The 27,409-nt window shown below is 37.6% G+C and overlaps 1 protein-coding gene across 2 annotated transcripts in view; it reads left to right on the top strand.

Annotated features, from left to right (window-relative positions):
• The window catches only part of Cntnap5 (contactin associated protein family member 5), a 787,874-nt gene that overhangs the window by 341,767 nt on the left and 418,698 nt on the right, over positions 1-27,409 (top strand). For both annotated transcript variants that reach the window (XM_027936831.2, XM_027936832.2), the window contains exons 5-6: positions 16,725-16,928; positions 25,747-25,931. In XM_027936831.2, the coding sequence (XP_027792632.2) occupies positions 16,725-16,928; positions 25,747-25,931 (389 nt within the window). The remainder of the gene's footprint in view (positions 1-16,724; positions 16,929-25,746; positions 25,932-27,409) is intronic.

The following is a 27,409-nucleotide window of genomic DNA, read 5'->3' as shown; positions in this document are numbered from 1 at the left end:
GGGGAGAAAGAGAAATGGAGATACTTGCCTCTCTCTGTGATTGCATTTCCCACCTTGTCTGCACTTTCTGCTTACATAGAATTCACCTGGTCTGTAGGATTAGGGTCATAGAAGGGTCATACTCTTTTCTCACCTCTCCTGGGCGTCAACTTCCCCCTAAGAATTTCTACCCTCTCCAGTTTGGAAAGCATCCCACTTTATTGGGAAAGTGAGTCCACTGGAAAGTAAGGAGTTTAATTGCCTTCAGTCATCTGCAGAGTTTGTCCCACATGGAGACCTGCATTTTGTTTTGTGGTACTTTGTTTCACTCTCTTCAAACCTGCCTTAAGCATCCCATGGCCGTGGGCTTGTTTGATATCCTCAGTCAGTCAATCCTGGTTATTCCACTTGCCATGCACTTGCCATAGCTACCCATCCCTACCTGGATTTGTCCTTCATCTTTTCTCTCTTGCATTTCAGTAGCAGTTCTGCTAGTCCCTCTGTTTTCTAGATCCTTCTGCAAGGAGCAGAGGCTCAACCCTTCAGGGCCTCAAGGCCTTTGGAAGAGTCCATATTTCTCAATATCTTTCGTATTCCACCCTCTTTCATTTCCTGCAAACCCCATACTCAATTTTCATCCCGTGTTCATGATGCTGAGCTTCTTTCCCAATTTCATGTTATCTTTCTGCCTCTGCCTTCTTTGCAATATCATCCTTCACCTTACCCAGGAAGGCTCCTGGTTGCCATTCACCACTCAGGTCAAATATCACTTATGTTTAAGTTCCCTAACTCCTGGATCTGGTTATGGACCCCATTTCCACGTGTTGGGCCATGATCTAGGTCTGATCTTGTGATATGAGCTTTACCTGGTACTTCTGCCTGCTCATCAATCTGGTCTAGTCCCTATAAATATTACATGGCCTATATCAAAATATCATATGGTATTTCACAAATATGTACAAAGTTTATGCTTATATGTATCAGTTAAATATAAATAAATAAAAAGTAAATTTTAAAATGTACTGGGATCAAGTCCTACCTCTTTATTCTCTGGGAACAAACCAGGGTTTGACATCTGCTATGTATTCTGTGAATATTTACTAAGTGATTAGTTATTTTGGGACCTAGGATCAGCCATTTTTATTAACTTAAAAATTTTTAAAAATATTTCTGATGGACATCCTCCCATCTCATATGCATGTGTATATAAACATATTTTATAGGTGCTAAAATATGTTGGCCACAATGTTCCTTATACATGGATTTCTTGAAGTATCTCATTCTGTTTTTGAAATAAATGATTAAATTTATTTATAAATTCAGTTCCCAACTTGAGGTTGTTGGGAACTCATAAGTGTATGCTGAAATAGCTTATTTTAAAATCATTACTGATAGATGTAGACATCTATTTTCCTTAAGAATTCATGCTTTAAAGTTCTTCGTCTTTGATGAGATTATCCCATCTCAAGAATGCCAGAGTGACTTGCTCAACTTTAATGAGGTTTCTCTTTCATGTCACCAGGGCCATTGTTTTAAGAGGTCACAATGAAGTCCAGAGCAACAGATTCCTTTTGTGTATTCAAACAAGATCAGCTGGTCTCTTCTTAAAAACATGAGACTTCAGTGACAACTGAATATTTCATTCTGTATTTCAAAAAGCTACAGAAAAGGCTTTTCAATGTTTTCTCTATAAAGAAATGAAAATCTGAGATAGATATGGTTACCCTAATTCAAACATTACATGGTCTATATGAAAATATTGTATGGCATTTCATAAATATGTACAAAGTTTGTTTTTATGTATCAGTTAAATATAAATATATAAAAAGTAAATTTTAAAAAATGATGAGACTTCTAGCCAACCATTACTTGAAGCTCTCTTTCCTCCTATGTAGATGGCAATGGTGATGATTTTAAGACTTCTATGATAATTTGAGTTGTTATATATCAAGCACTTAGCAGAGTATCCAACATAATTCATGTTGGAAGATATTTGTACAAATGTCAGCACACACTCCTAGAAGAAATCCTCTATTGCCACTATTTGTTGTCATTTTGGGAAACATTAACAATAGCCCCCAGCAAACAAGGACCCACTCTGACACTTACATCAATGTCTTTGCTATTATTTTTACTTGGTTTGTCCTAGGCTCTGAGTTTGAGGCTTCCTGCCAAATCTAGGTTCTGTCCTTGTCTAAGAATGGAAAAGAATGGTATCTCCCACTGCATTCCACATGACCAAAAATTGTTTTCTCCCATGAAGGTTACTACAGCTGAATAATTACATGTAGAAAATAATTCAAAGGAAATGATTTTTAGCATCCTGACAGATAGTTATTCTGAGTAAGTTACAACCTTTTCTTGCTGAATTTCAAGTCCATTTTGGCTATTAGACATCTTCCATGTGTGGATATCTGATGACCAGGCTCACTATTTTCTCAAAAGAAATATTGAAGACTTACTTTATCACAGTGATGATCTTTAATCATCACTTATGTTTACAGACTGATTGTCAAACTTGCTCATCCTGATGAACCAAATTTTAAAAAAAGGGACATACTTTCTACTAAATTGTGAGTTGGGAAAAGAAAGATTTACACTAAAAATAAAGATGTCAATATACTATTGTGTGAGCAAATACATCTCATGTAGAGACTACAAGAGAAGATACGGGGAAATGAGGAGAACTATACTGAGAAGACATTAACAAAACACTTTCTGGGGGAGAGAGCCAATATTTTCCCAACTGTTAGCAACTTCTCCTTCATTAAATTAGCCATTTATTAAAAATGCTGCCATCAAGATCAACATTCCCTCATATTTTGCATGACATTGCGTAACACACATCCCACACCTCATAGCACTCTGCCAAGGTATTAATTCCAACTTTTATATATTTTAGAAAAGAAAACTAAAATTTATAAAGGTCAAATGGCTTTTAGAAAAGTTAAGTAACTTGCATCCTAAACCAAATACTTCTTCTGAGCTCTAAAAATTACATATCCATTTGCCTGATTGATAGCTGTTTGATTACATCACCAATAGCTCGAATTTAATAAATGCCATTAAGAACCCAGTCGACTTGGACAGACAGTAACATTTTGTCTTTTTTATATCCCCCGCCCCACCCCCCATCCCATGTCCCTTATTTCTATAAACTGGGAGTCTTTCTTGAAAGCTTTTCTCGCTCTCACTTCCTACAGCAAATCCATCAGCAAGTTTTATCAGTGTTACTATCCCAATCATCACAAATTTGTCCCTTTCTTCATCTTCACAGTCACTAGCCTAGTGCAGTTCTGTCTTCTATCTACTCAATTTTCACTTAGCGATGCCCTTTCAATCATTCCCTCTTTCAGTCCATTATCCTGCTGCAGCCGAAAGGATCATCATAAAACACTGAGTTGAGCTCCTACCTACTAAAAACCTTTCAATGACTTTTGACCACACTTAGGAAAAATCCAAAGTTCCATGCATGAAGCCTGGGTCCTGCAGGTATCTAACTACTTCACAGGCCTCACCACCCAGCAGTGCCTGCTCTCATCTGGACTCTAGCCCTACTGGCCATCTGCTCTGCTCTCTCTTGTCAAGTGCTCTCCTGTCTCAGATCCCTGCCTAGACTTCTCCCTCTGCCTGGAATGTGCCCTCTCCTTTCCTTGACTCATTGCTTAATTAACCTCAGTTTTAATATCAGTTTCTCAGGAAGATGTCAATTGATTTAAATTTAAATCAGACTACTCTTTGTTTTTCATAGTTTTTCTACCTTAAAACATTACTATTCTTTTCACAGCATTGATCACCCAATGTATATGACCTAATTATATTTATCCATTATCTATCTAGATGACCTAACTGCATCTATTATCTTCCTATTTATCCATCCATCTATCATCTATTTTAAATAGCTATTTATATGTATATTTTGTTGTGAATTACCTGTATCACCTACCAAGTAATGAACTCCAGTAAGGCCAAGTACCAGCATTCAGCACAGATTAAGACTCATTTCTATCAATAGGAAATGATTTTTTTGAATAATCAATTTCCTCAATATTCATACTACATGTAGACTCCCTCTGAGCCAGGGTCTTAACCAGTGCTCTATTTTTCTTATGTTCTTGGGCTTTCTTCCATGCCCTTTTATGCTTAAGCATTAGTATCTTAAAGTATCACAAGACATGGGAAAATTTTGTTGGCGGAAATAAACCACAATCAGTCTTTTCATACACAGATTACTATTATTTTATTCACAAAATCAAAGTCAGCAGCCTACAATTTTTGAGCTTATGCAGCTAAGATGCTCTAGGGATAAAGTTATTTCCAGCACCAACAACTCCTAGGCTCACATATCTCCACTCCTACATCCCTTATCTGACTTCTCAGACCTAATTTTGCATAGGAATCATCTGAGAATTTATCTTTAAAAATACCTACTCTATCTGCTCTGACCAGATCATAATCTCTGGGTAGGACCCCCAACACATTTTTGTTGGTGCTAGGTAGTTAGAATGAGGAGTCAGAACTTGAAACTATTGTCTCAAACTTACTTTTTTAACTGTGATAGTCAGGTAATTCTTAGCCTGAACTATCATTTTAATATCTCTGGTTGCTAATCATTAGAATTTTCAGTGAAATCTGAACTTTTAAATGCATGGTAATGCAATGATAAATGCATGGGCCCTGGACTCAAACTACCAGAGATAGCAACTTGGTTTTAGGACCTACTAGCTATGTAATCTTAGGCAATCGTGGGTCTTCTGTGAAACTCAGATTCCTTTACTCATAAAAAAAGAGGTAATAATAGTGTGTGTTTCATGCATCTAATTGCTTGAAATAGTGCCTGGCATATGATAAAGCACTCAAAAATTATTTCTGCCTTAGTTATTTAGGCTAAACTTTCCTTCATTTTGCTGCCTCCTTATTCAGGATCACATCTCCCCTGTACTTCCAAGAAAGGAGGTCAGCTTTCTTACACACCTGGTCCTGAAGGGTTTCAACACCTTCAATCCAGCCATCTGGAGACTGCAGGCTACATTAAGTTTTCTCTGGGGTCTTCTGTTTGAATTTCTTTATGTACAGGAAGCTAATTAATTTTAAAAATCATTATGAATTTTGATAAAGTATAATGATCTGTCAGGCTTCCCAGTCTCATTAAGAACTACAACCATCATTTTATTCCTCAGGTTGCTTCCTTTCTATATAATACCTTTCTCCTATTTGGTTAATTACTGCCAAGTAACATCATCCAAAATTTATCGCCCTCACAGCTGAAGTCATACTTTCTTTCCTCAAATAAATTTCCCTGTCATCTCTGCTTCTGCTGACCTCCTCATTGTTGTTCTTATCATTTGTTTTCATTTGTCACACCTGGTAGAAGCCAACAAGTTGTAAATTTCATCACTGATGGGCTAAGGCCCAAATGGCCCTATCACAGGGAACCTCTGAAATTCCAGCTTACAGCTGTTCCTGCCCTGGACCTGGTCTGGGGCTTGCAGGTTCATGGAAGCTCTGAATCCCACCTTCAGAATCCTGGTGTTTTTGAGCTGAAAACACCTCCAAGATAATCCATTACTATTTTTGTCACTCTAGAGATGAGAAAACTGAAATCCAGAAGCATCTTAAAATTAGGTCAGTCAGTGAATGGAGTCTGCTTTTAATCCACGAGTGAAAAAATATATTCGATGATAACAATTTGCATATCTATATGCAACATAAACACAGTAAACAAAAATGACTGTGATCTTCTATCCTAAATGAATGACTTCTTCATAACATTTCTAATTGAGGTTCTGAAAGCTCCATCAAACACTCATCAACATTCCTCACTAGCCCCTGTCTGCTGGGCTTGGGGATATAGAAATTAATAAGATCATTTCTGCCCTTTAGGAATTCTGATTTTCAGAAGCCATAAGAGTCAAATACATACTCAGATGGGGAGTCTGAGCAAAACACCTTTTGGTAGGTGACTATATTGTAGGGAGGACAGGGAGCAATTTTTCCTGAAGAATTAATGCTCTGTGTCCCAGTGTGTGATTTGACTGACCATATCTCTGATTGCCAGGATTCATATGCTAATGGTGGCAACATTAATGAAAACCTTAAAAGTGGAAATGACCTAACAGATCAACCTCTTTCTGCAACAAGTGGTTTTCCACATGAATGTCAAGGCCTTGCCTCTGACAGTTTGTTTTACACTTAACTCACTACTGAAGTAGTCACTGCAGTGATTTTTCATCATTCCATGTGGTCCTCCAGCTCTAAGTTCCTTAGATTGTGTCCAGGTTGAATCATGGACAAAGAGTGCTTGATTTCCCCCACTCATAACAATCTTTCTATAGAAAAAGTACCAACCAGTGTTAAACAGAAAAATAGCAACTCTCATTTCTAATTTTTCACTAAATAAGTGCTCTTCCAGGGAGCAGCTAGCTGTGTGTAGCATCTGAAGACCCCTAAATGTTGAAGTAACCAAGGGAAGTATCTGATAATCTACCTATGCTATTGTCACAAGGGTTGGCTGCCTGCAATCAGCCTTTGCCTTCATCATTCCCTTTCTTCTGTGAAGGTGTGATTAAGATCTCTGCAACATTATTCCCTTAATGAGCTCATTAGTTATCTCATCTACCTCTTAATGGGGGTGACCACTGACTTCTCACTTAACTGCCCACCCTGCTCCTGTCACTTGAGGTGATCATAGTTTTCCAGATTTTCTGCACTAAGTGCATCTTCATGCTTGCTATTCCTGTTTAGCTATTTACACCTCCCTTTTCACTCCACAAGGCACTGTTTAGGAAATGGGTTGTAGGGACCATAATAACACTTCCCTTTATTACATTCTACCCTGCCACTGGGATTCATGTATGTTGATGTTCATATGCATGATTCCCTAGACAACATGGCCTATGTCTTTCTGATCTTGGCATCTGAGAGCACAGTGACCAAAATGAATACAGGATGTGCCTTATACCCACCAAGAGACTCCAATTATGAATGAATGAAAAACTGAATACATTATGAGTGTAGTGAAAAGTTCAAATAAATTACACATTTTAAGAATGCTCACAGATATCTATGCATTTAAAAGAAACCTAACTTTGTAAGAAGACGAGTCTGGCAGCAGAAATAAAAAGTACATCTGCTGGGGCTGGGATTGTGGCTCAGAGGTAGAGCGCTCACCTAGCATGTGCTGGGTTCAATCCTCAGCTCTACATAAGATAAATAAATAAAGATATCCTGTCCAACTACAACTAAAAAATTATTTTTAAAAGTTATTAATAAAAAGTACATCTACTAAGGTGAGGATTAAGATTTTTAAAATTCAATCATTGATTTTTGTTTTTTTTTTTTCTGTTGTCTTCTTGAGGCCCATTCTGTTTTTTACCTGCTGTTATGCATAGGAATGTCAGAAAATTTGTGAGAACGACTATTCTTAGAAGTGGTTACAGTTGACTTGGAAACTTATATCCTGTTTATAGTTCATCTGAGGTTATCATAGTTTCTGACAAGACCTGGAAAAATCACAGAATTGGTAGGGGAATGTGTGCAAATTTGAGCTGACTGTTGTGGTTTGTGGATTGCTAGCCAAAGCCCTTGAGCCTTGGGTGGAAGCCTATGGTCTGAATAATAATCATTTTTTCTTATATAATGTATCATGAGAAAAGCTTCAAAATGTAATTGTACTGAAAATCCTGTTTACTGGGAACAACCAAACAGTCCGAGTGGGACTAATTGTCTCAGAGAGAATCGATAGTTTCTCCTGTCAACTTGGAGCTTGGGTTTCCAGCAGATGAGAAAGCAGACTCCTTCTCTCAGGCCCACACAGGAGTCTTCTCAGCTCACTGGGGATTTGAGCTTGAAATATTTTCTTCAGTACAGCCCCCCCCCCCCTTTTTTTTTAGCTAGTTTGATGACAAGCTACCAACATCCATCAAATATGCCAGAATTTGCCTCCAGAACTCTGTCTTTTCCAGAAAACAAGCCATGACAGCTGGGTCAGCAATTATAGGCCCAGTGGGAAATCTGGCCAGTGCTGACATTTCTCCATTCTGCTGGGAGGGTGGCAAGAGTGCGCTGGATTTATCTTGACCTAAATGGAGCGGCCATTGAGATGCAGGAACTGCCCTTATCCTGGGGACTGCTGGACCCACAATTGACCTATTCTTCATATTCTAGAGAAATCTGCCAATGCATCATCACCTTAATAAACCACCAATTGAATAGAATTGAGTTCACAATGATGAGATCTTAAAAATCAATTTTCAGAAAGAGGGAGAGACTGTCTACTCCAGGAAATAAATATCAAACAGCTGTGTTCTGGGTCACTGGCACTGTAGATGAAATAAAGAATTCTGAAGAACAGTCATCATGTATTAATGGCAGGGAAAAAAAAAAAAAAACTTCCATAAGGCCCAAATTAGGATTTCATTACCTTGACTACAAACAACAGAGCTAGATAATTCCACAGAGAAAGGGCAGGATAAAAAGCCAGGATTAGAACCCTGGCTAACTGTGCAAGTAAGCAGATGAGTTTACCAAGAAACACCTCTTTACAAAAATTAAAACTGATCATGCAGTGTCCCTACTTTAAATGCTTCAGGAACATTTTATTAACTTCAATGTTACATTAAAACCCATAGGATTTTATTTTGTTACAGCAGATTGAACCTAGAGCCTCATGCATGCTAGACAAGGGCTGTACCACTGAGCTACACTACCAGTCCTGATTTTACTTTTAATAGCATTCCTGACTTTGTGGGTTCCTCACAGCCTCTGACATTCTTAGGCTTCAGTACAGAAGTTCTCAGACCTTCATGAATGTCAGAATCACCATTGGCCTGTTATGAGTTCCCATATCCTATACTTAATTTTTTTTATTCTATTATGTTTTTAATACATTATAATCATAAGTAATAGTGGGGTTTACTATGACATATTTGTACATTCACATAACATAATTTTCTCCATTTTATTCCCCACCACCTCCCCTTTTCCTGCTTTCCTCCCTCTCCCTGGGCTACTTCCTCTTTTCTATTGTTCTCCCTAGTATTTATTATTTTTTATTTGGTGCATTATAATTATACATAAAAGAGTGATTCATTGTGATATCTTTGTATAATACCTAAAAACACTTGATGGATTTCATTACCGGATTCCTCCATGTTTTCTTTCTCCCATCTTCCCCTTGATCCCTTAACCTCTATTCTGTTGATCACCCTTCTATTTTTGTGAGTCCCTTTTTATTTCATTTTTCACTCTGTATCTTCTGCATATGAGGGGAAAAATTAGCCCTTGACTTTCTGAATCTGGTTTATTAAACTTAAGATGATATTCTCTAATTCCATCCATTTACTAGCAAAAGATATAATTTTATTCTTCTTTGTGATTGAGTAAAAACTCCATTGTGTCTGTACACCACATTTGCTGTATCCATTCTTCTGTTGATGAGCACATGGGCTGGTTCCATAACTTGACTATTATGATGTTTATTGCTATAACAGATCCTGTACTTGTAGCAAGCTCTTAGGATATACTAATACTGCTTGTTCAAAGAGCATACCTCTAGGCCACAGCACCAGCAAGACTGATGCCTCCCAAATTCAACATGAAGTTCCATTCTCTTTTCTCCTTGTTTTGAACACATGGCACCATCTTTCTGTTGGTAGCATCCTTTCCTGTCACCTCATCTTCCAGATTTCCACTTATCCTTCAGAACTCTATAGAAGCACTGCCTTCACCTAGATTATGTGGTGACTTGCTGCCCCACCTGTCTATCTTGGCAGCCCTCCTCTGGACAGCCTCAATATACAGTGCTCTTTTGCTGCCTACCAATATGGAATTTTGGGTTTGCAGTTCCATCTTAGTGCTTAAATTCAGGACCTCTATGGAAGGTGTCACTACACCCTGTTCTGCATTCCCAGTTCCTGCCCTGTTGTGGGCAATAATGTATGAATGAAACAAGACTATAAAAGTCAACTAGGATAGAGGCTTTGAGTTCAGTGGCTACAGTGGGGCTGAGAGGTCTAACTTTAAAGAAGCCACCATGTAATGTGATTTCCAGGTTCTCTCAGGAAAGGCCACTTGCTCCATTGAACTTTTCCTATCATGAAGGAGCAAATCCAGATGAGCAGGTTCCCATGGAAATGCATAATAACTGTAAAGGAAGAGAAATCTCCCCTTTCAACTTTCAACTTACCTTTTATTTAAATAGACATCTTATTTCACATACACACACACACAATTCTCCATTGCATGTTCTGTGCACAATGCACCAAGTCCTTTACCTCTCATGTAATCCTAGACAGCCCCTCCCCATCCATTCTTTAATGAGAAAAAATATATGGTTTCAGTGTCAAACAGCTCATTACCTTGTGTATCCCTTTGGGCAAGGTTCATAATCTTTCTGAGCTTCAGCTTCCACATTTTTTAAAGGATGGAAAAATCAGTACCTTGCAGCGTTGTTAAGAACACTAAATGAAGTGATATGTGCTAATTAGTCTCTTTATACCCTGAGGAAAAGATTACTTAATCCAGAGAAAGAAATCCCCATGTGTGTCTTACAAGAAGTTGTGACAGAGAAAACAGAAGCTATATTTGGTTTTGTTAGTTATTTTGTGAGTTCCCTTAACACTGCCTTCCAAGATGGTACCATGTTCTCCATCTGCCAGTAAGAGCCATTCTTTAACCTTCATGTACTTTTCAACACACTTTCCTTTCCCTTTTTCCTTTTGTATTTTTAAAAGGTAATAATCTACCAAGATACTTAAGTATCTTAAACACTATATCTTAAACACTTGAAGCATCTTTAACACTCCAAATAGTTTGATGTCCAAAACCAGATCCCATCTACAAATCAAGTTCCAAGTGAGATAATCAGGACAAATGATCATAATAACTCAGCATACAATGACTTTTTTTTTTAATTTTTGTTCAACAGCAACCAAAAGGAAAATGGGTCTTTATTATCACCATTTTGAATTTGCTTTATCCCAGTGAATTTGAGGATGATGAGTATTTCCCTTGTGTCTGGGAGAGGTATTAAGTATTCAACTTGGGAAATGTTTAATCCTCTTCAAAACCTTTCTTCAGCTTGTACTTCTCAATCTGTGAGGTGGCTGATGCATTCCATGTGTGATTTAATTAATATTGCAAATGTCCAGGGTGGTTGGCCAAGTTCTGGATATGTAAAGTGTTCTTTTTAGCTGTTTCCATTGTTCCAATGGGGAGGTCTATGCTCAATAAAGATATGTCTCTTCACTACATTAAGGAGTTTGTCTGAGGGCTATAGGGATCACAGCTCAGGTGGTTGAGCATGCTCCTGCAAAGGAAATTATACCTCTTAGTGTGAAGAGGCAGCCAGTACTAAAGGATGGAGAAGATGATGTAGGAAGTCAGAGGATGCTCAGGTAGCATTGCTCTGGTATACAGGTACCACAATTTGTCACTATCTTATTTCTTTAGTGTTTTGGGCCAATATAACTTTCTGGACCAAGTGCTAGACTTAGAAATAATGCAGTGAATAATACATATCTGGCACATGTCCAAATGGATGCACTGGCATTTGGGGTAGCTGGACTCTAAACAAATAAAGAAACAAACAAGTAACTAATGCCAATGTGAGTGTAATTATGAAGGAGATAGCAGCATGATTTGAGGGAAGCTGTTACTAATGTGGGATGGGGAACTTCTTAGGGAAAAGGATGGAATCTGATTGAGCCATGTTAACCAGGTTTCCATAGCTGTGACAGAATACCTGAGAAAATCAACTTAAATGAGAACAGGTTCATATTGACTCATTATTTCATAGCTTTCAGTCCCATGGTTGTTTTGGGCCTGTAGTAAAGCTGCACATTCTGGCTGTAGCACATGATAGAACAAAGTTGCTTACCTCATGGTGGCTGAGGAACAAGGAGAGAGATAGGAAGGGCCCAAATACTCAATATCCCACTTAAGGGCACACCTCCACCAACCTAACCTCCTTCCATGAGGTCCCATCTCTTAAAGTTTGCCCCACCTCCTGAAAACATCACAGGCCAGAAACTGAACCTTTATGGAAGACATTCCAGATCCAAACTATAAGTGAAGTGGAGCACAGGAGCTTCATAGGCAGAGGGGCAGCACTCACAAAAGAGCTCATCACACTCGGTACACTAATCTGATTAACACGGGGTCAGGGTGATTTTACCTCTATCACTTGCTCACTGCATAATTTTTCATCTCTGAGCCAAGATTTCCTCATTTGAAAAATGGGAATTATGACTATGATGTGAATTCTCTGGAACCCCAATCCTGGACAGAATGTCTTAATGCCGCATTCTTCATAGTGTCTTCATACCATGATTGAAACCCTTACTACTGAATAATTCTTTTGCACTACTAATAGAATTTTCATTTTCAGAGGTGAGCTTTTGCAGTTCTCAAAGATTTTGTAAGGTAGGTTTCTGTAAGTCCCATTGCACAGATAGGAGAACTAAAGCTTGTTTGAAATCAAGAAATGCTTCAAGTGTCCCAGCTTTTAAGTAGCAAACTTGAAATGAAACACTGGTCTCTTTGGTTCCAACAGTGATTTCATTGTTGTTTCTCAACATGTAGATGTATTTCCTTCACAGTGACCTATGTCATCAAGACATTTCATCAATTAAGTCACTAGCCTAGCCAGACCTTGGCGATAAGGATATGCAGATCAGAACAGTTGTGATGGACGGTGATGAAAATTCAATAGTACAGTTACTGGAGAAAGGAAGTTTCTGGAACCCAGAACTTGACTGAGAACTTCATGGTTTCATGAAGTATTTTTTGGACAATGCCACCATACTGTGAGATCATAAAATGGAGCAGGATGGGGAAAATATCAGCAAAATAATAAATATCGTGTGTGTGCGTGCACGCGTGTGCGCTCACATCCTTTTTGAAAGAAGCTTTCTTATTACATCATTGTTGTACTGCAATCTGTTGTAAGTTTAAATAAATATACTGTTTTGCACCACTTCACAAAGAATGAAAGTGAGGCCGATGTTTTTGATGCAGAGTTGCCTCATCCAGGGCCCAGGTCAGCAGAGGGGCTTCTCTACAAAGCATTCTTCTTGCCTTTGTTCAGTGCTGTTTCCAGGGAATAACAGGCAAGTGTGGTCCATGCTCTTTCACTATAACATCCATCAGGAACTTCCTGTCCTGTCCCAGACTCTGCTAAGTACTCAGCGCTGGTGGTTCTCAGGAGGTTCCTAAGACAGTGGAGGTATCAGTGAGTGAGTGTAAAACACACAATTTATTGATGGGTACTCTAACACAAAACAGTGATCCAAATTGTGGGGGCCTTCCTTGTGCTATGAGAATGCAAAATTGAGAGATTGTATCTGCCTGTGAGAGATGCAGTAAGATAAATGATTCCATGAATAAAGGTGGAATTTGAGTTAATGTTTAAATGGCACTCAATGTGTTGTGTCCCTAAGCCTACAGGAAACAAACACACTGGGAAACTGAGATATTTGTGCCCTTTCCCCTATGACCACTTTACCTCCTATAGTGCTGTGATGTACCTCATGTCCTCATCCTCTCATTCTCTTCCCAGAGACACTGGGTCCATCTTTTCCCACATGTAACATTCAAGACCAGCATATTTCTTGCTTCCTCTAAGAAAAACTCTCTGAACCTTCTCTGCTTTGAACTGGGTCAGTCTCCTCTGAGTGTGCATGACTCCGCACATTCACCTTTACAAGCTCTGATGGGCTATGTGTGGTTGTTCTTCTCTCTGATGGGCAGTAAAACTCCTACGAACTCAATTGCTACCAGAGTCTTGTGCAGTGGCAGACTAGAAGCAGAAGAGAACAAGAGTATACAATACACACATGTGCAGCATTACAACTAGCGTGAGAAGCTGAAATGTGGTAGAATAAGAAACTTGAGGCCAAACTTCCATTCCCTGGGCAGTAAGCCATTGAATCAAAAATAAAAGTAGCATTTGGGGTGAAAAGGTGGAGTTGTCAGCTGTTAGAATTGAGTACTTAGGAACTCGGGCCCTCTGTTTAACCCATTATGACCCATACTCCTACGACCTATTAATGGATTTAAAACATATATTGTGTCTGGCCCAATGTCCTTGCTTTCTATGTGTTGTCACGATATATGTATCAGACAATTAATTATTGAGGCATCCTTTTCTAATGGATATAAGTATCCCCATTTTATAGGTAAGAAAGAAATCAATCTTAAAGAGGTAAAGTTATCCAAGATGAACAAGCTAAAATTCTATGGCCATTATAGACCAAAATCTGTGCTCTTACCCATGCCAGGGTCCTCATTATTCTGAGATTGAGGGCAGTTTGCTTCCTGTAGACCTCATTTCACTTGGGTAAAACTCCAGTTTAGAAGACAGGCACAAATGCACAGATGGGGTGGGGTGAGAAGATTTTCAGAGGGGTAGGTGTTTGTAAAAATCTCTCTGCATTTGGGCAGTTCCTTTTTACAATCTGGAGCCATCAATGACCTTTTGGTTATACTAACTTAATTTCATAGAAATAAATTGTGAAGTTGTGTTTTAAAATTAATCATAGGCAAGTCTGACTTCATTTTTCTCTTCATTTCAGATTTTTAAATTTACAAGGATATTTCTTGATCTTGGTCAAAAAGTGCTTAATTTATCCTTATGTATGCTCAAGCTGAGGATGTTAATTACTTAGCAAATAGTGAGAAGTTGAGTTTTCCTGGGTAGTGGATTTGAAATATAGGCAATTGCATCCAGTTCAAGCCACTATTTGCCTTTACTTCACTCATGTAAGATAGTACATCATGAATCTCTTTTAAGTTATGATGAAATAGCCTTACTTTTGTTCTATTTTTTTTTTTTTTTGCTTAGCATTATTTTGAGAAATTTATTATGTTTTCATCTTGAGGTTAATTAATTCTCTTTGTTACATATTATTCTAATATATGATTTTTAAAATTGATTTAGAAAAATAAATGACAGCAGAATGCATTACAATTCTTATTACACATATACAGCACAATTTTCATATCTCTGGTTGTATATAAAGTATGTTGACACCAATTCATGTCTTCATACGTGTACTTTGGATAATGATGTCTATCACATTCCACCATCCTTGCTAATCCCCTGTCCCCTTCCTTTCTGTCTCACCCCTCTGCCCTATCTAGAATTCATCTATTCCTCCCCCGCTCTCCCTCCATACCCCACTATGAGTCAGCCTCCTTATATCAGAGAAAACATTCGGCATTTGGTTTTTGGGGATTGGGTAACTTCACTTGGCTATTATCTTCTCCAGTGCCATCCATTTACCTGCAAATGCCATGATTTTATTCTCTTTTATTGCTGAGTAAAATTCCATTGTGTGTGTGTGTGTGTATATATATATATATATATATATATATATATATATATATCACATTTTTTTTATCCATTCATCCACTGAAGATACCCAAAAGACTTAAAAACAGTATACTATAGGGACACAGCCACAACAATTTTATAGCAGCACAAGTCACAATACCTTCATTCTATTACAAAATTAATAAAAGCTTACCATAAAAATGTTTATGATAAAAATAGGAAAAATGAAACTTAAAGTCTCTATTAGCTTTTTTTGGCATATATTTGTCAGATGTGTGCATAGTACATAATTTTGTCTAAAAGATCTTATCTTTTGTCTTTAATAATACCCAAACCGGAGGACACTATGTTAAATGACATAAGCCAGGCACCAAATGACAAGCATGGACAAGATGTGATGCCTGTGTGGAACCCATAAAGTTGACCTCATAGAAGTTGAGAGTAAAGTAGTGGTTAATGGAGGCTGGGGAGGGGAGAAATGGGAAGAGGTACTAGGTTGTATTCAGACAAGAGAAATATGTTCTGGTGTCCTATTGCACTATATGGTGAGTATAGATAATAATAATTTACTATTTATTTCAAGAAAGCTGGAAGAAAGATTTTGAGTGTTTTTACCTCAATGAAATTATAAATGGTTGTGGAAATAGATATGCTTACTCTAATTCAAACATTACACAGGGTTCACATGTCAAAATATCACATAGTACCCCATCTGTAGTTATTATTTTATGTGAAAGAAAAATATCCCATAATTACAAGGTAAAAACTAATAATTAATAAAATTTTTTATAAGCACTATATTGTATAGCCAGCAAAGGACAAGGTGGGAATGGCAAGGATACAATGTATTTACCTTTCTATTCAAACATCAAGTCTTTCTTTGCTGACTGTTCTTTTCTGCTGACCTCAGAAGAATCCTCAGAATCCTTCTGAACACAGGTTTTTGGGAAGACAGAATGACCCAAGCAGAGTTGGCATAATAAATTATATCTCTTTTTGATCTCCAGCATCAAGACTGAGATGTGGAGATCAAATGATTCCAACTGTCAGAAGCAAATTAATAAGGAAGATAAATCATGAGAGGTTGTTACAAACCAGGCACCTGACAGTAAAGCCTGACATAGGTACTTGTCCCCTCAAGCAAAGGCTGACATATCACTAATGAGAGTTTTTTATCTCCAGTCTGATGATCAGTTCACTTTGACTCAGTGTGTGGTGGTTGCTTATAAATGAATAATTCCTCTGAGTCTAATTAGATTGGGTCTAGTCTATATGCTTCCTGTTGAGGTGGGACCTTCCAGAACACAAGAACATTGCTGTGAATTGGATAATGCTTAAGATCGAAAAACAGGAACAGGAATCCCAAGGATAAATGCTGATTTTTCTTTTCCTCCTCTCTTTTTGTGCCCAGAATCGGATGTTGCTGACTTTGATGGCAGAAGCTCACTTCTCTATAGGTTCAATCAAAAACTGATGAGCACACTCAAAGATGTGATCTCCCTCAAGTTCAAGAGCATGCAAGGAGATGGGGTCCTGTTCCATGGAGAAGGTCAACGTGGAGACCACATCACCCTGGAACTCCAGAAGGGGAGGCTTGCCTTGTACCTCAACCTGGGTAGGATCAAGCTCTGTCCACTCCCTTTCTATGCCTGTCAAAAAAACTGTTCTTCATAACAAGTCACAGTAGCACATAAACACTAGTACTTCCAGTACATCACAGGGAAATCCCTGGAGTTACAAGTACCCTATCACCTTTACCTGCCTGGGGGTAGAAAAGTACCATATTTTGAAATACTTAAATAGTAGATGGCTTTATTTGACAAATGGTGGTATTGCTATGTAGAGGGAACTACCAATTAACTATTATTTGTTATGTATCTCTTTGTCTATGTATCTCTTTTCTAGTTATTTCTTTTAGTAACTCAAATTTTAGCAAGTTTAAGCACATGCGTATTGTAATGAGCATGCCCCCATCTCTTTTATGAAATAATGATCATTTATGATAGTTAGATTTTAGGGGAAAGTGGAGGAGAAATATTTAAGTTATTTTTGGTTATTTCTTCAGGAGTGAGGGAGGGAGGGATGTGATATATGTAAAGCGGCAGGGGGATGTTAGGTCTGAACATTCCCTTGTCTTAAGGGAAACCTTGTTATTTTTTTTAATGTGACTTGGTTGTGCCAGAGTGAATCATAGTTGTCCAATGCCAGCTTGTTTAGTGCCAATTGCCCTCCTTCCTCCCAAGGGGTTAGGACTTGAACCTCCTGGGACCTGAGTTAGCTTTTGCATGGCTTTCCACCTCACTGCACTCAAGTCTGTATTTCATTGTAGTGGGCTCCCCTAACACAGGGAAGAAAAGAGCGGGGCTCAGACTGCTTCAAGTGATCAAGTGAAGAAGGGTAAGCAAAGTGCAGAAGGCAGGGGACCAGAGCTCCCCAAGATGACAAGGCAAACCAAAAAGGCTCATCTGTAGGTAAAAACAAAACCAAAAATAAAACAACAAGACTGCAAAATAAAGACAAGGTAAAGAGAGAGCAAGTGGCCATTTAATAAAAGAGTGCCACCACTTTGGCTTCAATTTGATATTTATTAACATTAAAGGGAGGGGAAGAGAATTGTCTTTTAGTATTTACTATCAGATAGCAGCAACAAAGGAAAGACATAACCGATTGCAGTTTGTAAACTCAAGTTGCATGGGAGACTAGAAATATAAAAATAGCAAAATATGTTCCAGCAATTAGCAGGACAGTCATAAGGATGAAGAGTGGTGTTCTCATCCATCACCCCCAAATCCAAACACATTGGGTCTTTATTTTGAGGCATTTCTGAGGGCCTTCTTGAGCTCTGTGATGAGCATGGTGACAGGAAGAACCTACAGAATCCCTAGTTCAACTCAAAATTGGCATCTTTAGTCAGATGCTTAGAGACATGCAAAGTGTGGTGTTCTTTTCAAGAGATACTCTTTGATGACTCGTATTTCCATTATCTAAGTACCAGTACAGTGTCTGACTTCAACAGAATAAGTTCTGCAGTGAAATTTACTAGGTAGTTCTCTTTGGCCTAATCTCTTAAGGTAGAACATTGAATTTTCCAGACTACTAAATGGGAAAGACATTTCTTCTTTCAATGCCTAAGGGGATTAGAGAGACTCCCCTTCCTAGTTTTTGCACATCTCATTCATCTCATTCAGATTGCCCATGGCAATCTTCCCTCTACAGAATGACAACAACCAGAACCCACATAGGCAGGTGGAGAATCAAAGAGCACAAGAATTACGTGACTCGGAAACTGTTGTAAGAACTAAACAAGACATCAATAGTGCACTCAGGTCACTCATCCTTACAAGAATTCATTGCCTTTGAACTGAGGCAGAATGTTTGGGCGATCTCTAATACGAACAGCTGGAATAGAATAAACATGTGCAGAGCTGATGTCCTTTGGGGCCAAGTGCAACACTTGAAGACCAAAGCCCTCAACTGCATGGTCAGATTATTGAGATCTCAGTAAAAGCTTTTCATAGCCTCCGAAGGGTCAAATGAACATTTACTCCACTCTTTTGAAATTCAGTCATTTTAATGAGTCAACTCACACATATTTAAGGAAGATAATTTTTTTTCAGATTGCCACTTTTAAGAAACCATAATCTTGCTTTGTATTAAACATTTTGTATGTCTATATATACATACGTACACATACACATCTATATATATACATTAACATTATATATGATATTATATATGAATATGTATACACACATATATATTTCATTTAAGTTACAAAGCAGTCCTATACATTATATCTAAACTCAGTAAGTGACCCCAGTCAGTTGCTTAAGATCACACTGCTGCATAGCTGTAGACCTGGGATTAGCACTCTCTCCAAATCTGTAAACCTCCATAAAAAAATTATATATTAAATATCAGGCAGACTACATTTATGAGTCAGATTGTGAGAAGAGAGATTGGGATGGGACATGTGCATCTAGAATTAACCTTGCATTATCTGAAGATTCAATTATGAAGAGGGGAAGGAGATTGGCATTGCAGACAAAGTGTCAGTGGGATGAGGTGTTCCACATTTCTGTCATTTATGTAATAAGAAGAGATTAAACAAGTACATTAAGTCAGGGCCTGAGCTCAGTTAAAAGTTGGATTTGCCAGTTGCAGCCTAGTGAAATAACTTTTTCTACTTATGTTCTAACTTTGTAGTATTTATAAAATTTGTAGTAGCTATGAATCATCAAAACCATATATCATAAACAGGTTAAGATAACACTTTCCTAAAGTAACAAAGTCACAGAGAATGAATATAAATTAGGATCCAGAGCTGAACAACTCCTAAATCTGGAAAGTATTTTTATTCACTGAAAAGACATGGATTTCATTGTTTTATTGGTACATAGAGATTTGCCTGACTTAAAGGTCAGGTTCACTGCAGTGGCTTATTTCCTGTTAGTTTCTTATTTTCTTCAGAGGTCTGACTTGGGTGCTTAAAAGACTGTTCATAAATCTTGCATACCATCAAGCAAGGATATAGGGCTAGCTTTCTGGAACTGTGTAGCCTATGGAGATAAAATTTGCCTTTTCTCTCTATTTCATATCCCTCCCCTTCGGTATGGCACCCTTTTCATCTGCCATAACTATCTGCTTTACAGTTCATCCAAATATTTTCTGAGACCCTGCATTTCTACTAAGCAGCATAGCTTACAATGTTCTTACAGTGGGGAGCAGATAGGAAGAATACAGAAAATAAAGGAGAAATACGAGCATTTTTTTCAGCAAGAGGAGTGGTGAGAATATTAGCTTTGAAATCAGATGAAGTGGGTTGAATCCCTAATCTTTGTGTCCTTGGGTAAATCATGTGACTTTTTGGAGACAGGGCTTTTGACAGAGTTGTGATCAGAAATAATTGAAACAATGTATGTGAAGTTTACCTTCTGGGAGATGCTTAACAAGTACAAGTGATTATTAGTATTGATAATCTGACAAGTTCAAGGTTGGGAGGTGGATTCTGAAAGTCTGGTGGAGGCAGGCATAGGGAGGTTCACATGAGTGGCCACCTGTTTTATCAAAGCAAATTAATCTCCTTCTAAGAATAACTTTGGCCAAAATATCATCTAAATAAATGTTCTCACCCCGCTTTTCTCAGGCTTTCTGAAATTCACAAAGAAAGTTAATGTGGCATTCATATTTGAACAGTTAAGATAAATCTAGAAAAGATTTAATAAAACAATGAGTTTAGGTGAAAACAGTTGTATATGTTGACCTTAATAAAAAGAAAAAAACAATAAAAAAAAAAAAAAATGAGTCCTAAAGGAAGTGAGGGGACTGACACGTCTATACACAGCACTTTAGGGTAAGGGACCGAATAAAAAGATGAACTTAAAATTGCAAGCATTTCAAGTTTCATGTATAAATTTTGCTGCTTAGGGTCTTAGATGTTACATATATCAATTCATTTTAACTCTATCTCAGACCAAGTTTTTATTTAATTGGAATAATTTTTCCTGTGCTTCCAACCCATAAGTTAGCTTCTTCATGATCTTCTCTCTTTTATCCTTCACAATTGCCCATGAGAATTTTTAATATTGCTTTAATAAATTGGAAACTAGTAACTAAGTAACAGAACTTCAAGTGCCACTGAGATAAAACTTGAAATAGATATTCGAAGATAAACAGTGTAATCATTTCCTGAGAATTGAATTTTTGTTGTAATGTCTAATAATGAAGATTTCTAGATGATTCAAACCCTTCTCAATGATTTGCAGAAATTCTCTTTTCCCAATTGTTTAACCAAACCAACATTCACTTAACTTGTTTTAATGCAAAATATCTGAGTGGTAGTGTAAAATAACTAAAGAAGAGGGGGAGTTAAATTCATTCTTGAGTTATCTTTTTTGGTTAATTTAAAAGCACATGTGATCTACTGGTGCAGTTCAGTGGTAGAACAACTACCTAGCATGCTTAAGGCCCTAGGTTTAATCCCCAGCACTAAGAAAAAAAAAAAGTAACTTGCAATTCAGAGATATTCAATAATTTATACATCACTGATGTATTATTTTCAATGAAGCAGCTATGCAGGATGAGGATTGTGTTTTTAATGAGATTCATTTTTTCCATTATCAAAACTAGTTATGCTCCCTCTAAAATATAGAATAAAAGGGGAGGGAAAGAATGTGTTGTGGTAAATGTGTTCTTGAATTATATCTGCTCATAATACTTTTCTGTGCCTTTTCCATAGCTGTGTTTAGGTTATATTTATCATGTTCTGTTCTGCTTTTATATATTTTAAATCAGCAACATATAAATTATTAAGTATTTTATTTATTAAATGTTACTGTTTATTTTATTAAAAAGGTTATTCAGTACTAAGTATATTTTAACATGATATAAATACTTTATAAATATCATTTGATGGTTCTATAATAGTCTATTTGGTGATTCTAACTTATACGTAAGATATTTTTCCTCTTTCCAAATTATTGGATATTATCTCTAGTTTTTAAATCACGAGCCATTTAAAATTTTCTTTACCACACTTTAATTGGTTTTCTTCAAATAAATTTCCAGAAAGTAGATGACTACATAAAATGTCATAAATATTTTCTAATGTTCATCAATACCTATTAACATTTTTTTTCAAAATATTGATGGAATTCAATTTTGCATTATCTTTAGGCAATAAAATATTGACTAAGTAAATTAACAAGATGAACAAGGAACAATCTTAACCTGTTTCCTTAGAAGTAAGGAAAGAGCAACAAATTGCTTTATGTGTTTGTAAAAGTCTCAGGAGCTATGTTGTATGAAATGATGTTTGTTAATTAATGTTTAGAGGTTCATTAAATGCAGTAAGAAATAGTCACCATTTATTTAAAATGTGTACTTTTATTGCCCTAAAATGTTAAAAAAAATAAGGAGAAGAATTGTTAGGTGGAATGACAGTAATGCCACTTTCCTAGTCTGGGTTAGGGCATGGGAGAGGAAGGGATGACCTTGGACCTTGAGAAGAATGAGGGTGGGGCTATGGATGCTTGCTCCCTTTCCCAGATTCACAGGGTGTTGATGTGATAATGGAAACAAGCAGCCTACAGTGGTAACAACCAATTCAAAACTTACTACTTGAAGTTTCAGGACTTAAAGATCTCATCAACCTACCAAGCTACTCATCTGACTTAGTAGATTTCTCCTTACGTTTTGCTCATTATGTTCATATCCATAAATAATCACCTAGGAATTTTAAAGTAATAGATTTAAAACAATTAGGTAATCATCTAAGAGCATAAAATAAAGATAGAACTGTGCCTTATGCCATATACCAGAATAAATTTCAAATTAAATGAACTGGAAGAAAATTTGGGAGAATTCTACAGTGATATTGGAATAGGGAAAATCTTTTAAACTATAATATGATTCCAGAAGCCATAAAAGAAAAATGAAATGATGGAATTTTTAACACACAAAATATATTTTTATAAAATAAAAATAAAATGAACAACCAACCAAAAACAGAAGCAATATCAAGAATAGAATAAAGAGCCACAACAAAAATGGTGCTGCCCAAATTGTTAGTACAGAGAGTGGGCTAAATACAAACTGATAGAGAAATAAATAGACATTAGTTAGGAGGAGACAGTTCACAGAAGAGAAAACACAAAAATGAGGAGATTTTCAATTTCATCCATATTAGGAGAAATGCATATTAAAATTACTCAGAAATGCTTTTTATTTTTTAATTTTTTTTTTATCTATCAGGCATTTTTTTTTTAAGCTAGAGCCTAATTTGTTGGGAAGCCCGTGGTGAAGGATTCTCATCCTTATCATCAGGAGTTTAAATAGGTACAGCATTAACAGAGGACAACTTGACATCAAAAATCAAATTCTCAAACAGCTGCCAAAATAACCCTTTCCTCAGTATTAAGATGTACTAATAATCTCTGATTTCCTGGTTTGTTCATGTTCCCATTCCTTAGAGATACAATATAAATCATGCAACCTAGTACACAAAGTTCTGGATCATGAGTTCTGGCTCTTCCAACCACGTCCCGTGCTTTGCTTTGGAGATTGCTCTCCCATTGCCTTGTGGCTCTCTGAGCCTTGGCATTTGTTTCTCCTGGCTGGGTAACAAGGCTCCTTCTTCTGCTCATAATTCTGCCCATTGCTGCTCTGTAAGTAAGAAGTAAGGAGGCTTCTCCAGCTTTCCAGGCTGCATTTCCACAACTCCCTGCACTGACTATTTGTCTCCAGAACACTTTTAAGATATATTTCATTGGGTCATTTTAATTACACATAAGAGTGAGATTCATCACTCATCGTGATATACCCATGTGTGCACATAACAAAATTTGGTCAATTTCATTTTCCCTTCCTTCCTTTTCTCCTCACTCCTCCCTCTACCTGGTCTCCTTCTTCTACTCTACTGAAGTCCCTTCTAATATCATGAGATTTCCCTTCTCCATATTTTTGTTCTGTTTTATTCTCTATCTCCCACGTATGAGAAAAAAAAATGACTCTTCACTTTCTGAATCTGGCGGATATTGGTTAACATAGTATTCTCTAGTTCTGTCCATTTTTCTGCATATGACAAAAACATCATTCTTTTTTAGAAGTAAGTAAAATTTCATGGTGTATATCTACCACATTTTTTTAATTCATTCATCTGTTGATGGACAACAGAGCTGGTTCTATAACTTGACTATTATGGAATTGTGCTTCTTTAAATATGGGTATGCATGTATCACCATAGTATGCTGATTTCAGGTTATTAGGATAAAAGTTGAGAAGTGGCATAAGTAGATCATATGATGTCTCATTCCTAATCTTTTGAGGAACCCCCATACTGCTTTTCACACAGGTTGTAGTACATATAGTCCCACCAACAGTGTGCAAGTGTTCTTTATTCTCCTCATCCTCACAAGTGTTTATGATTATTTGTATTCTTGATGATTGCCCAGGACACTTTCTCCAGATGTATTTGTGGAGGGTCTCCACACTAAGACCTTCAGAAAGGGCTGTACATCTTTATAATTCTTATCTACTTTACATATCAGCTGTCACTGTGACCAGCACAGGTAGTTTATGTTGCCTGTGGAAGGAACAGAAAGAAAAAGAAAAAGATAAATATCTATTCATTTATTAGCATAATCTATCAAAGAGTGAAATTTCAAAAGTTGTGGAGCAAATAAGCAATCGATTAGCAGAATTAGGTACTAAGTCGCCGGCTCTTATTTCCCAATTATTATAACTTTGGTGTCCCCATATGCACTCCTATATGAAGCGACACAGTGTTCTTAAGCAGTGACTTTGGGCCATACTGGAGGTGGGAGTAAACAGCCTACAGGGAGATGGCAGCTCCTGCCCCCTTAATGTCACACTGTTGAACAGGCTGCTGCTGCTGTGCTGAGAAAAAAACATGTCACAGGAGAGGAGAGACACTTCGTTTTCAGTTTCTCAGAAGACGGAACACATGAAATATTTTCCAAATTGAAAACTTACATATAAGTAAATGTTATTTGTATTTAGTTGTTCATTTTGCTAAGGCTGGGACCAAATCTGCCAAGGGCATGGGGCGAAGGATGCTGGGGAGTTGTGATCTATTTGGTGGGAAGATATATCCAAGGACTTCCCTAAAACTGGAGGAGGGAGAGGGAAAGGGAAGACAGGTTGACTTGACAGAGGAATTACTCTACATCTGAATCTCCCACATCATCCCACAAGCAGTATTGTGGTCCCAGTATTGTAGGCTGAATCATCACCACATGAGACCTGTGCCATGATCACTACCTGTAATCAGAGTGCAAAGGATCAAAGCCTCACTGTACCTCTGAGGCATGCAGCCTTACCTGGCTGAGCCTCAGATTCCTTATTTGTCAAATTTGGGTGATAAGAGAGAGGGATTAGCCTCATACTTAAATATTGTACGTACAATTGAGCATTGGAGAGTGTCAGCTAGAATAACTAGCTCCTAACCTTTTCCTCTGCCCACAGACTCATCTAATATGATGTGCCCACTGACCCCACTTCACCTTTTCCAAGTTTTCTCATCCTCCCAAGCAAGCATGGTTCATGATCTGCTTTCTCCACTACAAAGATTCTAAATTTCAAAGAATGGGTATTTTTTCTTAGAGTCAAAACCCTATTTTCAATTTCAATTTTGAGGCCCTTAAGATATAGAGTTCTTTTTACTATTTAATTGTTCTGGTCCTGGAAACATTCCTGTCTGAAAGCTGGGAGTGTAGGGTTTGAATTAGAATTCCGTCTCAGAATCTGTGGGCAAAATCTGTTACTCCTTCGCAAGTTCTGCACAGTTGTTGGTTTGTCAAAAGACAGTCCCTCTTTACCTCTAGGAGAGAGTGTGGGTCATGTTCACAGAAGGTTTTAGTCCTGGAAGCTACCCTCCCACACAGATGCCATCTTCCCTTCTTCCTTCCCCACAGATGACAGTAAAGTTCGACTTAGCAGCAGTCCACCCTCCGCCACCCTGGGCAGCCTCCTGGATGATCAGCACTGGCACTGGGTCCTCATCGAACGGGTGGGCAAGCAGGTGAACTTCACTGTGGACAAACACACACAGCACTTCCGGACCAAGGGTGAGGCAGATGCCCTGGACATTGATTATGAGGTGAGTTGACTCTCCCTGCACATCTCTAGGTCATTTTTCTCAAGAGGCATAAGAAAACCAGTAAACAGAGCCATTGAGAGACATGGTGCACTGAGGAATCTTGCCCTGGGACTTATCTCCCCTCCATCTATGCCAGAGGATCTACAAGGAAAGGAATCCAGGAATCTGAGCAGTAAGGTGATAATGGGGATCACCAGTGAGATGTGTTTTAAACTCTGAAGATTTCCCTATTACTGGGTGTACATGTGCACACACATGTATGTGCTCGCACATGTGTAGCCTTTCTGAGTTTTTGTCAAATCCCTTGATTAAACATAGTCAGTCTTCAATTAAACTTCAATTTAGCCGAGTCAATGAAAGACCTAGAAATTATAAATAAAATCTCCAGGAGTCTAGAACCTGGACTAAAATCATTAGCCTTTATGACCATTCCTATGCAGATGTTTGACTAATGCATGAAAAGCTGTTTCTCCCCGCTGCCTTGTAGAAGAGCCACAGTGAAATATACTGGATGAACACTGCCAAGGAGGTTGCACAGAGTTCTAAAAACTGGCAACCAAGAATTAGCCATTTTACTAGTAGTTGAGTTCAAGAAATGTCTATTGTACCCTTCCTGGATTACCAGGCTTCATGGTCAGCTCAGAGATGACTGAGTCTAATTCCTTGCATTGGAGAAGCTTATAGTCTATTAGTCAACATAAACCACTATAGAACAAGGAGGTGCTAACGGGGTAGGAAGCCATGGACACTGAGAGAATACTGGGGTCAGTCTGGGAAATGGCAGAAGGCTCCCAGCAGGATACACTGCTAAGTCCTGGACGAGTTAAGTTATCCTGATAGAAATGGTCAGAAAGGTACACCAGGGCACAGAGCATGATATGCTACTAGTCTTGTCCAGGATTTGTGTTATTTAAAGCAGTAGGCCAATAGTGGTTTGTTGGGGTCAGTTCAAATTATAAGGGACATATATTAGATTTTCAGAAATTCTGTGAGTTGGTTGGTAAACACAGTCATTATTAAAAGTTAAGTTGCATAAGCTGACAATTAAGTAAAATATTTTAAAAGGCAACAAATTATTACTTTCTTATTATTTTACCATATAATTATCTATCCATTATCTGTCTAAATGAACTCTTCAAGCTTTTTGTAATCATTTTACCAGTGCAGTGAAAATACTCTGCACTGGGTTACTATAGCATGCCTTCCCAATTTCACGTTTATTGATCTCCCTCTGATAGCTTGACATCCACAGTAGTGGAAGAATCTATACTATGGATATTATCAAACACGATGAATCAAAGTTTGATTCGTTTTTTTGTGGATTGTTTAGACCAGGGGTCAGAAAACTCTGGTTTGAAAACTATTTTCCTATGACTCCTTTAGGATTAATTTAAACATTTTTAAAGATTTGTGCAAAGAATAAAGAATATATGACAGAAACCATAGGTGACTACAAAAGAGTAAAAAATGTATATAAA

The sequence above is a fragment of the Marmota flaviventris genome, chromosome 11 (genome assembly GCF_047511675.1).
Source record: "Marmota flaviventris isolate mMarFla1 chromosome 11, mMarFla1.hap1, whole genome shotgun sequence".
NCBI classification, from domain to species: Eukaryota; Metazoa; Chordata; class Mammalia; order Rodentia; family Sciuridae; genus Marmota; species Marmota flaviventris.
The sequence above is the reverse complement of the archived record's forward strand: the minus strand, read 5'-3'. Positions and strand labels throughout refer to the sequence as shown.